The sequence below is a fragment of the Leopardus geoffroyi genome, chromosome E2, assembly GCF_018350155.1.
Source record: "Leopardus geoffroyi isolate Oge1 chromosome E2, O.geoffroyi_Oge1_pat1.0, whole genome shotgun sequence".
Classification (NCBI taxonomy): domain Eukaryota; kingdom Metazoa; phylum Chordata; class Mammalia; order Carnivora; family Felidae; genus Leopardus; species Leopardus geoffroyi.
Genome location: NC_059335.1, coordinates 7,819,024 through 7,835,132, shown reverse-complemented (window position 1 = coordinate 7,835,132; position 16,109 = coordinate 7,819,024). Strand labels below are relative to the sequence as shown.

Here is a 16,109-nt window from a genome sequence, read left to right as displayed (position 1 = left end):
GACCCCTCCCTCCCTGCCCTGGGGGTGGGCTGAGAAGACCCGCCATTAGCACCAGAGTTGGACGATTTGCAGACCTCCCCTCCCCACACTGACTCCGGACACCCGCCCCCATCCCTGAGAGCGCCCCCTGGCCACTCCTCCCACCTCCCGTTTCGACAGGCCAGGCCCGCCCCGCCCACGTTGGAGTGAGAGACTCTTATTGCTGTGTGTGTGATGGGGAGGAGGAGCCGCTGAACTCAGGAAGACCCCCGCCGTTCGTTCCTCCCCAATCGCCCCGCCCCTCGCCCCGTGTCCGTGCGTTCCCGGAGCGCTGGAGGGGCGCGACATGCGTGTGGGGAGCGCGTCATGCAGCGCATGCGTGTAGTTGCAGGCACCCTGGCGGCCGGGGAGAAAAGGGGAGCGGGACTTAGAAGTTGTCCCTTTGGCTCTCTCTTCCTCCCCAAATCCCACACTGTTTGTTTGACTTGGGGGATGGGGGTTGGGGTGAAGGACGTGAATCACGTTTTGTAAAGGTTTATGATTGTGATTATTTTTAAAAGCTGAACTAAAAAGCTGGGTACGTGTGGCAGACTGGCGAGCAGGGGGAGACGTTGGGAAGAGGGCTGTACCCTTTGGAAAAGATCCTCACCCCCTTTCCCCGCACCGTTCGGCTTCCGTGAGGGTCAGGGGAGTCTGGGGTCTGTTTTTGTTTGTTTTTTTTTTTTTTTTTTTTTTTTAAAGAAGTTAAACCCTTTGGCAATATAATCAGTCCCCACCCCCATACCCTGGTGTCTGGAGCCCCTAGCCCTTTACCTCGCCCCACCCCGCTCCCACCAGAACCTGCCCCACCCCTCACCCCTGATTCGCCAGGGTTTCGGGTCCGAGGGAAGGATGGGGGACTCAAAATGCCCCTTGCATAGGAATCGTTGCATCAAGAATCGCGCTCAGTGACACCCCCAACCCTCGGATTGGGGGTTCCTGAGGCCGTGGGAGCAGAGGGAAGGAGGTTGCTAGTTCCGTGGGCCTCCAGCTCCAAAAGGGGAGGGGTCCCCTCTAAGGATTCTGGGACCGGTGTGGTCTCTGGGCTTGGGGGAGGTAGCGCATCCTTGAGCCAGGATGGGGTATGAGAAATGATTTTCCACCCGCGAGCGTGGCAGGACGCGGAATGCCAGGGAAGGGTGGGCTGGGATCCCAGCCCCGGTAAGGTATGTCGTCGTTTCCAGAGCTTCTGCTATTCCAGTGTCCCTTCGCGCGGGCACAGCCCCTGCTTTAAGTGGAAACACTCTACCTTGAATAAACAGTGTCTGGGCCAAGCAGCAGTATCTGGACTTACCGGCTTGTGAGCAACATGCCAGGAAAGACAAAACTTTTTAGATTAAGCATCCTTACACTGCCTAAAACCTTAGCACATCACCAGGGGTACAAATACAACTCTCTGGGAAACACTGATGTCCATGAAGAGGGTCCCTTTTGGGCACCATTTAAGGAAAGGGGCTCTTGGAAGAGGCAGGGCGAGACATACGAAAGGGGATGCCCAAGGTTGGGGGTGGGGGAGGTCTGGTTCCCTGGAATTGCAGACAGGTTGAGCCTATCTTGGAAATTCTAGTATCAGGAGAACCTGAGGTGGATGTCAGATGTTAGAGATTTGGGGATTATCTAGGGGTAGGGGGGAAGGCCTGAGGATTTGGGGGTGTCCAAGAAATGCCCAAGTGTGGGAAGGATCTGGAGCATCCCAAAGGCTGAAAGTGAGCTGAAGGGCTGGGTCAAGTCTTGGAGGTTTGAGCTGTTGGGATGCGGTCCAGGGATTGGGTGGGGTGGGGTGGGGCGGGGGACAGCATCTGTACGCAGAAGTTAAGTCCCAGGACCCGGTGGGGATTTAGGGGATGCGGGGTGCCAGAGTGGGTCTCGGGAACTGTGGGTGCAGGTCTCGTGTCCTGGTAACCTGGAGGGGGCGTTGGGGAATTTTGTGTGCTAGGGCCAGATCATCCCAGAAATTCCGAGATGGGAGGTCTGGGTCCATGCAGCAAGAATAGAGGCGAGCAGACCCCGTGGCGGGGATGGAGAGGGATGAAAGGGTCACGTTCACCAGAGGGATCTTCCTAAAGGCTGAGGGAGAAGCTGTCCACAGGCCACTCCCCAGGTCTCTGCTTTCGCCCTCTGAGCTCAGCTCGTTTGGGGGCCTGGGTGGCTGTTCCTCCTTCCCTCACATTGTTGCTACTGTATTACTCTTTACATCAATGTGATGGGCTGTCCTCCTGGGGCGAACGGTAGGAGGCTAGGAGACCCTCCCGCGGCTGCAAAGCCGGCCGGACCCCCTTGAGGCCCCGCCCCCTTCCCAGACTTCCCCTTCCCTCAATCGCGTGGCATGCAGCCCCTGGCGGCTTATTGCTGAGGTGGAGCTGGAAGGGGGGAGGAGGGATCCGGGTCGAGGGAGGCATGCAGACTAGCGGAGAGGCGCCCCAAAATGTAACTGGCATAATTTGGACGTATTTACAGGAGTTTATGGGAGCGGGATGTCCTATGGCTCATGGAGACCTGAGAAGGCTTTATTGGGGGGAGAGGAGGGGGGAGAGGTGGGTGGGGGCTGGAGTTTGGCTCCTCCCCCTCCATCCTGGGGGCCCAGGTGGGGGTGAGGGGTCCGGGGGTGTCTGCTGGCGTCGTCGTCTCGGTTGCATATTATTAATGACTTTTTGATTTTTTAAAAAAAACCCTTTCCCCCACCCCCCACCCCCAGCTCCTTTGACCTTCTTCCCTGTCACCCCCAGTCCCCCCACGGGGGGGAGGGGAGCGTTAGAGGATGGAGGGCAGGGTTGGGGGAGCGCGGCGGGCGGCCCTGGGAGAGCCAGGGGGAGTGGCAAGGGGCGCGAGGCGCAGGGACACCCCGCTCAGGCCCGCGATGCTGCTCAGGCTGCGGGATTTCTCGTAACCTGGGGGGGGGGGGGGGGGGAGGGAGGGGCAGAAACATGGGGAGGAAGCATGGAGGTGGGGGTGCAGGGGGAGGGTCCAACAGACAGACCCCGAGCCAGGGAAGCAGGGGGAGGAACGGCCAGAAAGGATAGGAGCCCAGAAAGGATAGGAGCCGGAGAAAGAGAGAGAGGGACGGGAAGAGGCAAGGAGACAGAAAAAGGGCGGAAGCACAGAGTCCGGGATAGAGACGGCGAGGGAGACAGAAGGGATAAGAGACAGACAGTCAGACACCAAGACATAACAAAACAGATGGCAAGAGGCAGAGAGATGGACAGAGGCGGACCAAGGAGATGGAGAGAGAAAAGTGAACAAATCGGACAGTCAGTCGGAATCAAGGAGAAAGGTTCAGACATGGGGAGGGGGGAGAGACTCAGGGTTAGGAGGCAGGGTGGTGCCCACCGAGCCTCCCCCACCCCATCCCCACCGCAGCCCGCCCCTCCCACCTCCCCTCTCCCTACCCCCGTTGGCCCCCTTATCTGAGGCAAAAGGGTTGGGGGGGGGGCAGCAAGGCGGATGGTGGGCAGCACGGGCACGGGGAGGGAGCTCGGTGGAATGCATGTGGGGGGAGCAGCCGGTGGGGAGGGCTCGGGAGGGCTCCGGTGGGGGCTGACCTAGCGGTGGAGAAAGGAGGAAAGGCAGGTGGGTGGGACTGTGAGAGGCAGAAAGGAGCGTGAACGGGCAGTGCCTCCCCTCCGTGGGGGGGCGGACCTGAGAGAGGCAAGGCTCACCTGAAGGTTGTGATGAGGTATCTTTAAAGGGTCGTGGAACCTTCTGATGGGAAGGTCTAACAGAGGCCTGAGAGCCAAAAGGGTCTAAGACCGGGGAGTGTGTGTGTGTGGTTTCGGGAAAGCTCGGGAGGATCTCAGAGTACTGCCGGTGTCCGGGGGAAGTTCTAGGGCGTTCCCAGTCAGTGCCAAGAGGTCTGTCTGGGCAAGGGGGTCTTGACCAGAGGACAGAGGGCCTGGGGGGCAGGGGTTGGAAGCCCAGTATCTTGGGAACACCCCCTCCCAGCCATTCCCAATTGCTAACCTGGGGGGAAGGGGCAGGGGGGACCGAGGGTCTCGCGAGGTCTCAGGCGGTGACAAGAGCTGGGGACAGAAATACACAGAGTCACGGCGGGGGGAGGGTGGTCAGGCGGAACCCCCCAACACAGCCTCACTGTTGGGGGGACGGAGAAACGCCGGAATCTCTTCCTCCTCTCTGGTGTTTTCCGGGGGAGGGGAGCAGTGAAATGGGGGCGGCCAAAGACATCAAATATGGAAGGAGCTTCCGGGGTGACTGGGGGGAGGGGTGGGGGGAGGGAAGATGACAGAAGGAAGGGGGGAGGGCTGGGGAGGAAGGGGAAACAGGTGTTAGGTGTTGGGCTCAGGTGATTTAGGAAGATGGACAAGGGTAGGGTCATGGGACAGGTAGGGGATTGGGGGGTCCTGGGAGAAAAAGAGGGGGGCAACAGGGGACGGTGGGTCACCCAGGAAGGATGGAGAGAGAGGAAGGAGCTTGGAAATGCAGGAGTGGGGAGGGATCCAGGTCGTTGGGGCAGAGAGTTCAGTCAGCCCCATCAGCTCCAGCCATCATTTGAGTTCAATGAATGGATTTTGGCATCAGAGGCAAGAGAAGCAGAGACCCCTCCCCCAACCCACCCAGCCCCCACACCTCCCTCCCTCCCTCCCTCCCATTTCCAAATCCTCCCCCCTCCCTCAATTCCGTGGGGGCCCATCCAGACCTCGTGGTGGGAAACAGGGTGGAAAGGGCCTGGGCGCAAGCAGGGGGAGGGGTGGGTGAGGTGGGAGCAGGGAAAGGGGGGGGATAATGAGATGAAAATGGAGGGTGAATTGGGGAGTTAGGGGGTGGAACGAGAAGGGCCACTGTCCCTTCTGGACTCGGAGCCCAGAGGCCTGGGGTCTCCTTCCTGTCTGCTCCTGCCCCACCCCCCGAACTTCCGTGAACCAACGCTGTCCCTGGAGGCCCCACGTCCCACTACAGCACCTCCCTAAGCTGCAGGTAGCGATTCGATTCTTTAAGGATGTGTCTGTGTATTTCTAAAGAAGATTCCACAGAAGTTTGTTGAAGGAATAAGTGATAGATCAAATTCCTTCAGGCAGCTCCCTGTCACCTTTAAGGTCAAATCCAGCCTCTAGCCATGGCCACAAAAACCTCTCATGATCCTTCCCCCCACCCCCACCCCAGGCTCTGTCTGGCACCCCTCTCCCCTGAGCTGCTCAGTTCCAGCCACACCTCCCTCCTTGCTACACCTTTAACAAATCAAGCTCATCCCACCTCAGGACCGCAGGACCCTTGCACCTGCTGTTCCACCGGCTGGCCCTTTTTACCTTTCAGGGTTCACGTCACCTCAAAAAGGCCTTTGCAGACCCCCTTATCTGAAGTGGCCAGAGTAATCATCATGTCCTTTTGTCCATTTGTTGGGTTGCTTTTCTGCTTCCTCTGATCAGGGGTGGCAAGCTTTTCCTGTAAAGGGCCGATCGCTACATATGTTCAGCTCTGCGGGCCACACGTTCTCCGTGACAACTATTCCACTCTACTGTTGTAGCATGACAGTGGCTGTGCTCCAGTAGAGCTTTATTTACAAAACAGCCTGCTGGCAGGTTTGGCCCAGGGGCCGTAGCGTGCCAATCCGTGCTCTAGAGTATCAACTGTGATGGCAGAGTCATGCTTTGTGAATCGCCAAAGTTCCAGTGCCTGGAACTGTGCCCCCAGTGATTAGTTGCCGAAGGGAGGAAGGGAGGGAGGAAGGAAGCGAGCTGTGTGTTAGCTAGGGGTGCAGTGAAGATTACAGAATCCTGTTAAATTCCTGGCGTGTGATAAGTGCTTGGTGATGTTTGTTGAATTACTCAGCTACTCTGTCTTGCCAGTGCCAGTTCCCAGCCCTGTCCCTCCCGGTCTGTCCCTGATCCCTAACTCCCTCTGCCTTGTCCCTTCCTCTGCATCCCCTCGGACCCTCATCCCAGCCTGCTCCCCGGGCCTCCTGACCTCCAGTCTCCTGTCCATGCCCCACACAGCCCAGGCGCTGACCTGCCCGCCCCCCCACCCCGCCAGGGTCCCTAAACAAGGTTCAGCCCAGGCCTGCTTTCCTACCTCACGTCTACCTGCCAGTCCCCAGTCTCCTCCGCTCTGTTTGGCCCAGTCCCTGTGGTCACTATGTCCCTTGGGATCGCTTCTGCACTTGAGGTCAGGGCACCTCCAGACCTCAGTTCCTTCGGGAAGCCTTCCCCGTTACTTTCATCCTGTCCTGGGGAGCGTGCGAGTTCCTTTTACTGCGTGTCCCTGTGGTACCTCCCCTTGTGCATATATCACCCCAAATAGTGGCTTTCTAGGTCAGTGTCTGACTCTCCCAGCAAACTGGGAGCTCCTTGGGCGGTGTGGTGGTGGTGGGGGGGGGGGGGTTCTTCCCTGTTGATTCCCTGTGCCTAGCACCACGCAGGTGACACGCAGGTGACACACAGGTCCTTGGTAAGCGCTGGCCAATTCACAAGCGACTGGACGAGCGGCTGAGTCTTCCCCATCCCATCTTGCACCCCAAAGTGTCCTGGGTGTGTACCCCATTTTCTCAATTGAATAAAAAACCCAGGGGGGGGGAGGCAGGGAGAGAGATGTGAATGGGGGTGAGGATGGGGGTCAGTCGTGAGGGCAGGGGAGGGAGGTCAGGCACACGGTGGGGAAGGTCGGGTTAGTTCTGGGGGTTAGTGAGGGGCAGGGCAAGTCCTGGGCGGGTGGGTGTGGGGTCAGTGTCGTGGCTGCTGGTTAATTGGATGGAGCTGTTCACAGTGAGGGGACAGGAGTCTCGGTCAGTGGGGGATGCATGTTCTCAGAGGGGTTAGTCAGGAAGAAGGTGGGGATCAAAGGGTGGGGGCTACTTACCCCGGGGGGAAGGGGTTCGTCCGCTAGGGGGATATCCAGGCTGCAGCGTTGGCGTTGAGGTCGGGCAAGAAGCTTGGGGGGCCTGGCTTACGCCAGTCTGGGGGGGGCAGTGGGGGAGCACCGGTGGCTGGGGGTGGGGGAAGAGGCCAGAGGGTCCGGGGTGGGGTGGGGGGAAATGGAGATGGAATAAAGACAGGTGAAGGGTCAGTGGTGAGGAAACTTGGGGGGCGGGGGATCTGGGAGGAAGGGAATTTGGGGCCAGGGGATGGGGGAAGGGAAGTCCAGCACCTCCTCCCCCATCTCCCTCCCTCCCCTGAGGGAGGGAGAGAGAGAGAGAGAGAGAGGGAGGGCTCCAGGGGGCCAGTGGAGGGCACCTCACCTTTCCGGATGGAGCCATCAGGGGAAGGAGCGTAGTCGGTGAGGAGGAAGCAGGCTCGGTCCCGGCTATAGCGGCCACGGCTGCCAGGGGTGATGGGGCTCTTGTCTTCCGGGGACATGGCGGGCTGGTCGATGGCTGGGCAGTCCTCGTGGGCAAGCGCAGCTGCTGCAGGGTCCCCATTGGGGCGGGGATCTGCGCCGGAGGGACAGACAGAGACACAAAGGAGAGAGTGAGGTGCAGGGTGTCTCAAGGAAGGGACAGGAGGGGCAGGCTGGAAGCTGGGTGCTGGCGTGTGTGGCTGGTGGGTTTAGGGGACAGGTCACGGGGTGGGGGGAGGTGTTGAGTGCCGGGAAGGACAGCAGGGATGCGGAAGGGCGGTCAGGAGTTGGCGTGGATGGAGGGTGCTGTGTGGCGGGAGGTGTTGCTCGGGCCAGGTGTTGGGCGCTGGGAAGGGCAGGACTGGGTGGGGTGCTGGGCATCTGGAGGGTGGTTGGGAAGCGAGCTGGGTGCCTGGAAGGAGGCTGGGGCAGAGTGCCGGGTGGGCAGTTGGCTGAAGTGAACAGAATAGGGCGGGACTGGGGTGCGGTGTTGGGTTGGTCGGGTGGATGGGTTGGGGTAGGTTTGGAGGGACGGCTGGGGGGCCTCGGGGGGCTGGGAGGTAGCTGTTTAGGGAGGGTGTTGGGTGCTGGGAAGGGCACAGCGGGGAAGGGTTGGGAAGGTGACAGAGGAGGGAGGGCGGGAGGTGGGGGTCCCCCAGGCTCTGACTTGAGCTATTTTTAATTGGTGTGAAACTGGGTCAGCGGCCAAGGGAGCCAGATGAGGGCCGGGCGGCCCAGCTCCCTTTCTTGACCTACTTAAGTCATGGGGGTGGGGCCCACCGGCTTCTCCCTGCTCAGGACCACAGGACCTTGGCCCCCAACTTTCAGAGACACAGACTCCCCTAGGGGGAGGGACATACCGGGTCAACTTTCTTCTCCCTCATCTCCTTCCCTTCACCTCTTCATTTGGCCTCTCTCGTGCGTCTCTCGGACTGAGCCAGAGCCAAGGGCCCTGGGTCCCGAGTCACTGTCACACGGCCGGTCCGCCCTCTGGGCCTGTCTTCCTGGCCTCTACCTACTTCTTGGTCTTTGAGTCTTGTCTCCTCCCTTGGCCTCGCTGTCATTAGAACCTGAACTCTCTACCACTGGCCCTCCGCCTCTGTCCTCTCCCTCTGTCTCTCCTGCTCTTGGGGACAACTGCTTGCTTTCTGTCGCTTTCGGGCTCTTTTCTCTGCATCACCACCGGAAGACTCAGACGCCGTGTCTCCGGTCGGCCGGTGATTCACATGTTAGACCGTCTCTGTGCCTGTGCCCGAGTCCCCCCTCCCGGTAGGCCGATCGCTCTGCCTCCCTGGTCCCCCCGAATGTCCTGGCCGCGAGTCTGGCTCTCCCCCAGACCGTCTCTTTCACACAGAATCCATCTGTTTCCGTGCCTCTTTGTTGACCTCAGCAATAGCTGTTCGCTTTTCTCTCTCCCCTCTGTAGTGACCGCCAGGTCTCTTAACCGAAGCAGTGGCCTCCTCCCCCCACCCCCATCGGCCCCTCATGCACCCCTGCTCACCTGCGCGGTTGATCTCAATTACTTCCTCCTGAGCCAACGGGCAAGGCTCCCCGGGGGCCGGCAGAGGAGGCAGCCCCATGATCCCGAGCCCCCCCGCGCCCCCCCTGAGCAGCCCGGGGTGCGTGTGGGGGCCCGCTGGGTAGGCCCCGGCCACAGTCACCCCCACGGAGGGCGGGGTGATGGGTGGCGGAGGACTGATACCGCCGCTGCCGTGGTGGGGGTGGTGCGGGGGCGGCGGGGGAGGGGGGTCGGGCTTGCAGTAGTTGGGGGAGCCGGGCTGCGGGGGCCGGGGGATGTGTTTGTTCTTCTTCTTGGGCAGCTTCTGTTTGGCCATGGCCAGCGAATAGTACATGCCAAAGTTGTTGACGATGACGGGCACGGGCATGGCGATGGTGAGCACCCCCGCCAGGGCACACAGTGCCCCGACCAGCATCCCCGACCACGTCTTGGGGTACATGTCTCCGTAGCCCAGGGTCGTCATGGTGACCACGGCCCACCAGAAGCCGATGGGGATGTTCTTGAAGTAGGTGTGGTTGGAGCCCAGGATGTCGTCGGGGTCGGCGCCGATGCGCTCCGCGTAGTAGATCATGGTGGCGAAGATGAGCACGCCCAGCGCCAGGAAGATGATGAGCAGCAGGAACTCGTTGGTGCTGGCGCGGAGCGTGTGGCCCAGCACGCGCAGCCCCACAAAATGGCGCGTGAGCTTGAAGATGCGCAGGATTCGGACGAAGCGGACGACCCGCAGGAAGCCCAGCACGTCTTTGGCAGCCTTGGAGCTGAGGCCCGAGAGGCCCACCTCGAGATAGAAGGGCAAGATGGCCACGCAGTCGATGATGTTGAGGCTGCTCTTGAGAAATTCCACCTTGTCCGGGCAGAAGGTGATGCGCATGAGGAACTCGAAGGTGAACCAGACCACGCACACGCCCTCCACGTACGTCAGGAAGGGCTCCGTCTCCACCTCCACGTTGGTGATGTTCTCCGGTGGAGCCCCCGGGATGGGGGAGGCCTGCGTCACCGTCTTATTGCTGATGTGGATGAAGCCTTCGTGGGTCTCCAGGCAGAAGGTGGTTATGGAGATGAGAATGAAGAAGAGGGAGGCGAAGGCCACATACTGCGAGGCAGGGCAGGAGAGAGAGGGCAAAAGGTGACCCAGGCATCTGGTCAGCCAGCCACCTCTAGGAGACCCTCCCAGTGGCCGCCCCTCCCCAGCCCCCACCTCCGGGGAAATCCAGGAGTCCCCACCCCACGCCTCCATCACAGCCTGCGTCCTGCTCTTCCCTGTAAAGCTTGAAAAGGGGGGAGGGAAAGGATCAGAGGCAGCTCTCCCCGGCTTGGGATAGGAGCTGGCCCCAGCAGTGGTGGCAGATGGGCAACCAACTGTTCTCACGGAAGCGGCCATTTCTGGTCCTTTACTCTGTCTCCCAGACCACTTCCCCACACCCGGTGTCCCATCTCAGGACTCCCCAGCAGGGTCCAAGGATTCTGCGATGGGAGGGGAGTGGCGGGGAGACTAAGATCACTCACCCTCGGGGTATCAGAGGCTTTGGAGCTCAGCTTGGAGCCAAGGGAAGGGGAAGTGGAGAAAGCGGGCAGGGAGGCAGAATCCCAAAACAAGTTACGAAAGTTATGAAAGCCTGCATTTGGAGCCAGCGTTTCCATGGCCTGATTTGGGCAAGGAGATTAAGCTTTCTACACCTCAGGTTTTTCACAGGATTATTGAGGATTACATTAGATGAGTATACAAAAGTCCTGGCTTCAGAAACAGTGCTTGGCCCAGCACCTGGAACTCAGTAAGAAAATCTGAGCTCCTGCTAGGGTATGGAGGCATCAGTTAGTGGGGGGCAAGGTCGATGCCTCAGAGAGAAGCCAGGGTTTAAGGACCTTGGTCACAATGCCCGGGACCCAGAGAAGGGAGAAAGCTGGGTGTCCAGAGAGGACAGCAAAGGGATGGAACCACCGAGGGGTGTTAGGGCCATAAATGGGGGAAGAAGTGAAGGGTCAAGTGTGCAAAAAGAGAAAAGGACAGAGGCAAGGAGGGTTGGAGTTTAAGGCTCTGGAGAGAAAGGGAGGGTCAGGGGCCTGAACGTGGGGGGAGATGGGAGATGGTGGAGCTAGGGCCAGAAAGGTGATGAGGCTTTAGCCAGAAGTCCAGGGGTGGGGGGCACACGGGTCATTTCAAGATGGGGAGCACTCGAGTCCTGCACGCATTGGTGTGGATTTTGAAGAAAACCTTGAGGAGCCGAAGAGGTGCAGGCAAGATCTTAGAGAAGGAAGAAGACGGAGCAGGCCCCTGGAGATGACTGTGGGCTTTATCAAACACGCAGAGAGAAGAGTGAGGTTAGTACCTTGGAGAGAGAAGAGGATGGGTGTTAGGGCAAAGAGAGGGCTTTAGTCAGATGCACAGAGGAGGAGGGCCTGGGTCGCTTGACTTTTAATCAGGGACTCAAGAAGAAAAGGGGGCTCAGGGTCAGACTGAAGAGAGGACCCTAGACTTTGGGGTGGACTGGAGAGCAGCAGGGTCCCTCAGCAACTCCCCTTCCTCCACAGGGCTGAGGGGGCGGGGTCCGGGATTGGGAGGGCTTAACTTTAATCTGAAGTGCAGAGCAGAGAGGCAAGCCAGTGGGTGGGTGCCGCAGAAGGGCCCGGGACCTTGAGGTGGGCTGGGGTCAACCTTGGCCCTCTCTGCCCCGCCCCCTTCCTCGGTTCTCCGCAGTGGTTTAAGAGGCCAGAGGCCGCCGCAGAGCGCATGCCCGATGCTCCCCGCCCCCTCCGAGCCGGGTGCGCGGCGCAGGCTGCGGCACCGCAGTGGGGGCGGGCCGGCCGGGCCGGGGGGCGGGGCGCGCGGCGGCCAGCACCGCGGCCAGCTCCCCCGCCGCAGTGCGCAGCCGCCGCGGCCGAGAGCGGTCTTAACCCCTTAGGGGCCGGAGCAGAGCAAGAGGGGCGCAGCCGCAGTGCCGCCGCTTCACGTCGGGAGACCGAGGGCCAGGAGTTTAACTCTTTCCCTCCCAGGGCAAGGAGGGGAGGGTGGGCACCCGCCGCAGTGCGCAGCTGTAGAGGCTGGACAGCGCCGGGACTGGTTTAACCCCTTGCCCCGAGGTGGTTCAAAAGCAGAAGGGGTAGGAGGGCATGGAGTCCCTGTAAGAAGGAAAGGAGAAATTACGGGGAGGGGAGCGAGGATGAGGTAGGGCCGTACCCTCCACTTTGCATTGGCCTCCGCTCCCAACTCTCTCAAGCGATCTCACTAATAGTCTGGAAAGTGCTTGGCACGCCTACACTCAAGAACCATTTGTGGAGTGAGTGACCACCCCCACCCCGTACCTGTCCCGGACCCCTAGTCTCACTTCAGCACCCTTCAATGGGTTCACGAGGGAAGGGCGCCCCAGGCCATGGGGGGAGGAAGCCACTCAGAGGCCTGAGGGATCATTTAGGGCCAAGTCCCTTCGGAACCTCTTCCTCCTCACCTCCCCCCACCCAACCCCAAATCTCGCCAACTCAGCGCTTCTCAGGACCAAACTTTATGCGGTGCCTCCGGGTCCCCCCCCCTCCCCCCCGCCTTCGCTCCCTCCCCTGGCGCGAATGCGGCACTGCGGCTCCGCGTCCTTCCCGGCCCAGGACACGGCACGGTGGGGGGAGGGGGCCGGACCGTTCCTCTGGGTGTTTGGGTCCCAGGGAGGCTGGGGGGGGGGGCCCGGAGTTGCTCCTCTTTGCCCCTCTTTCTTATCCTCCCCCATTTTGAACTACACCCCCCCCCCTTCCAACACAGGGAGGAAGTTAGCAGGAGGAAGAGGTTCAAGGGAGAACCAAGGGAGACGGTATCTGGGAAGTTATAGATGTTTAAGGAAAGTTTTGGGGGGAAGATGAAGGGAGCTTTGGGGGAAATCTGGCATTTCAAGGGAGATAAGGCTGGAGTGTGGGCTCTTTGGCTCACTTTGGGGGTAGGGGAGCAGAGGGGCCCAGTCCTGGGCTTTAGATGGTGGGGCAGGGAGCTTGGGAATGGGGGAGTGAGCAGGGCTGGGGTAGGGACCAGTGGAAAGATACCAAGGCAGGGTGGAAAGAAGTGGGAGCTATTTTGAGAAGGAGGTTTGGGGTTGCTAACTTGTGGGGGAGTCCCAAAGACAGGTTCGGTAAAGTTCTGGAGCAGGAGGAAAAGTCAGTTGACTGACTTGGGAAAGGGCCAGGAGGCTCTGGATGGGGGATCCCAGAGATAAAGAGTGGGCTGTGGAAGGGAGAAGAAGCTGGGAGAATCTGTGGATGAAGAAGGCATATGGGAGCTTCTGGAGAGGAAAGACATATTATGGGGGCTCAAGGCTCTTCTGGAGACACTGAGGAGGAGTGTGAAAGGCTTGGGGGAAGTCTGGAGCTTTATAGGGAAAGTCCTTGGGATGGGAGTTGGCGGGGAGGATGCAGGAAAATATGTGAACACAGAGGACTGGAGGGTCCCAGAAAGGAAGACTCCCCAAGGCTCAGTGTTGCAGTAAGGGGGAGGGGGAAAGTGTCCTAGCCAGAGCAAGTGGTTTGGAGATTCACAGGGGTCTAGGAGGCTCTGAGATGAAGGCGGAGGAGTCCTCTAAGACTTTGGAGGCAGAAATAGGGTTCAAAAATAGCCAGAACACTCAAACTTGGAGAGAGGAGGAGGTGCGGGGAGAGGGGCAAAGGGAGAAAGAATCAGGGAGGTGTTGTAGAACTTGAGGGACTGAGGGCTGGAGAGAGGGCTTCAGAGGAACTGCAGGGGGCAGGGGAAGCCAGGAGCAGTGTTCACAGGGTCTGGGACACTGAAGGCTAAGGAGGGAGGTCTTCGGAGGGTCTGCGGATGGTCCAAGAAACTCAGGGCTGCGGAAGGGTCTTCTGGGGTCTCCGGGGTGGCCAAAAGAGGTGAAAAAGGATTTGCAAGGGCTCAGAAGACTCGGGGCTGGAGAAAATTCTTTTGAGGGTCTCAGAGAAGTCCAGGAAAGGAGGGGTGAGGTTGTTCACAGACGCCCAGGAAATTCATACTCGGGGAGGAAGTTTCTAAGAGTCTTGGGGAGCCTAGGGAAGCAGGGTGGGGTTTGGAGGGATCTGGAGGATTCTGAAGGTTGCGGAAACGTCTTCTGAGGATCTGGGGATGGTCAGGAGATGGGGGTGTGTTCAGAAAAGTACAGGAGACTCAGGTTTGGGGAAACAGGCTTCTAAGACACTGGGGAGCCCAGAGACCAGGAAGACCAGGAGGGGCTGGGGTGGGCCAAGGGATTCTAAGGGTTAGGATGGGGCATTCACAAGAGGCTGGGATCTCCAGGAGGAGGAGGAGGAGGGAGGGGGGCTCCGAGAGCACGCTCACCCTGGCGGCCCGCGACGAGTAGGGGTCCTCGAAGAGCGCCCACACGCGGGGCTGCCAGCGGCGCCACCACGTGCCGCCTGCGCCGCCCGCGCCCCCTGGCGGCCCCCCGGCGCCGCCGCCCGCGTCCTGGAAGCAAAGGCGCTTGAGCTCGCCGCCCGCGCCGTCCAGGCCGCCGCCGCCCGCGCCCGCCTCGTCGTCCAGACCCGCGTCGTGGGCGCCAGCGGCGTTGGCGGCGTTCGCTGCGCCCGCAGGGTCCGGAGCCTCAAAGGAGTCGAGCGCCTCTTCGGCGTCGCGGTGCTGCCGGTAGGTCATCCAGCAGCAGGCCTCCACGTCGGTCTCGTCGATGCCCCAGAAGCCGAGCTCCTCCTCGAAAAGAGGCCCGCACACGTCGGCCGGACAGTGCAGCTTGCCTGTGCGGTAGTAGTTGAGCACGTAGGCGAAGACTCCCGGGTGCCGGTCAAAGAAGAACTCGTCGGCGCCGGGATCGTAGTCGAAGCGCGCCGCCGCCTCCGGCTCCGTCAGGCCGGCCAGCCGCGTCCCCGGCAGGGTGCGCAGCGTCGAGCGGTACGTCTCATGGCGCACGCCGCCCACGTTGATCACGATCTTGCCGCTGTCGCCACCGCCGCCGCCGTGCCGCCCCATGGCCGCCGCCGGCAGCCCGGGGCATGGCTCGGCGCGCCGGCCCCCGGGCCCGCGGGGTGCCGGGGGGCCCGCCGGGGACGCGGCGGAGCCGGGCTGCGCAAACTGCTGTTGCTGCAGCGGCGGCGGTGACGGCGGCGGGGGCAGCGGCGGCGGGGACTCGGGCGGCTGCGGCGGTGGCGCCGGCTGCTGCTTGCTGGCCCCCTGGCGCCCGCGGAAGGACGAGACGCAGACTGAGCTCAGCATTGGACGGGGGGCGGGGCTGAAGGGGCGGGGCGTCGGGGGCGGGGCTGCAGGAGGAGAAACAGACGTGATTGGGTGGAAGAAGCGACGGATGGAGGGGGCGGGGCCTCGGTGGGGCGGAACAGAGCTGATTGGTCTGGGGACGGTAGGGCGGGGCTGAGGCAGGGGGAAGGACAGGGACTCCACACAGCCTAGCTGCTCGGGGCGGGGCTGCAGGTGAAACACACCGATTGGATCTTTCCGAGAGAAGGGGAGGTCCGAGCGAGGTGCCAAATGGGCAGGACGGGCAGCTAACTGAGGGGGTGGGACTAGATATGAGAAAGAGATCTGATTGAACTGAAGAAAGGAGTGGGCGGAGCAGAGGAAGTGGACAAGTCCAAACTACTTAAAGACTTCTGACTGGCATGGGGGAGACGGTCCTGATTGGACAGAGAAAGGATCTAAAGAGCCGGCAACCTGGAGCCTGTGGGGAGGGGCAGATGGAGACAGCCGGGTTTGACCCCTAACTTTGCTTTGTCGGGGCAGGGCGGATCTTAAGAAGAGGCAGGGCCTAGGAAAGTTAGAAACAGTCCTAATTGGGCTGGATAGTGAGGGGGCGAGACTGAACGAGGGGCGGGAACTGGAAATGAAGAATAGACCGTACTTTCGCGCGAAATGACACTAGGCTGGACCGAAAGGAGGAATAGGGACTGAGACCCAGTGAGCAGGAGAGGATATAAGCGAGGCCTGGAAACCTGAGAGCGTCTGCCTAGGACTAAGAAAGGGAACGAAGCGAGGAAGGGGTCAGGCCGGGGTTGCAAGCTTGGCCTGGTCAGACAGGGCTGGGCCGGGAAAAGGAGTGTCAGGATGGATGGATGAGACTGAGGAAGGTGGGTGGGATCTACAAATGGTAGAAACCGTCTTGAATGGACTGTGGGAAGACGAGACTAGGGGAGTACTGGGGCTCTAAGCGGCTTGAAAGCAACCAGCCTAGGCGGGGTTGGGGCAGGGCTAAGAGAGTACAGAACGGGTATGGGGACGCTACGGGAAAGGTGAGACCTGCAGAGTACAAAATTACTGGGCTGGATGGAAGAATAGGACCTGGAACGGGGAGTCTGGGCTCAGAGCACCTGG

The 16,109-nt window shown here is 60.7% G+C and overlaps 1 protein-coding gene across 1 annotated transcript; it reads right to left on the bottom strand.

Annotated features, from left to right (window-relative positions):
* Positions 1-682: 682 nt before the first annotated feature.
* Positions 683-15,819, bottom strand: KCNC3 (potassium voltage-gated channel subfamily C member 3). The gene is given in 8 exon segments (XM_045441750.1): positions 683-2,906; positions 3,976-4,034; positions 6,040-6,193; positions 6,823-6,928; positions 6,930-6,949; positions 7,202-7,393; positions 8,801-9,911; positions 14,115-15,819. Coding segments are annotated over 8 exon segments (2,664 nt in total). The 5' UTR covers positions 15,000-15,819; the 3' UTR covers positions 683-2,769.
* Between the last annotated feature and the right edge of the window lie 290 nt (positions 15,820-16,109).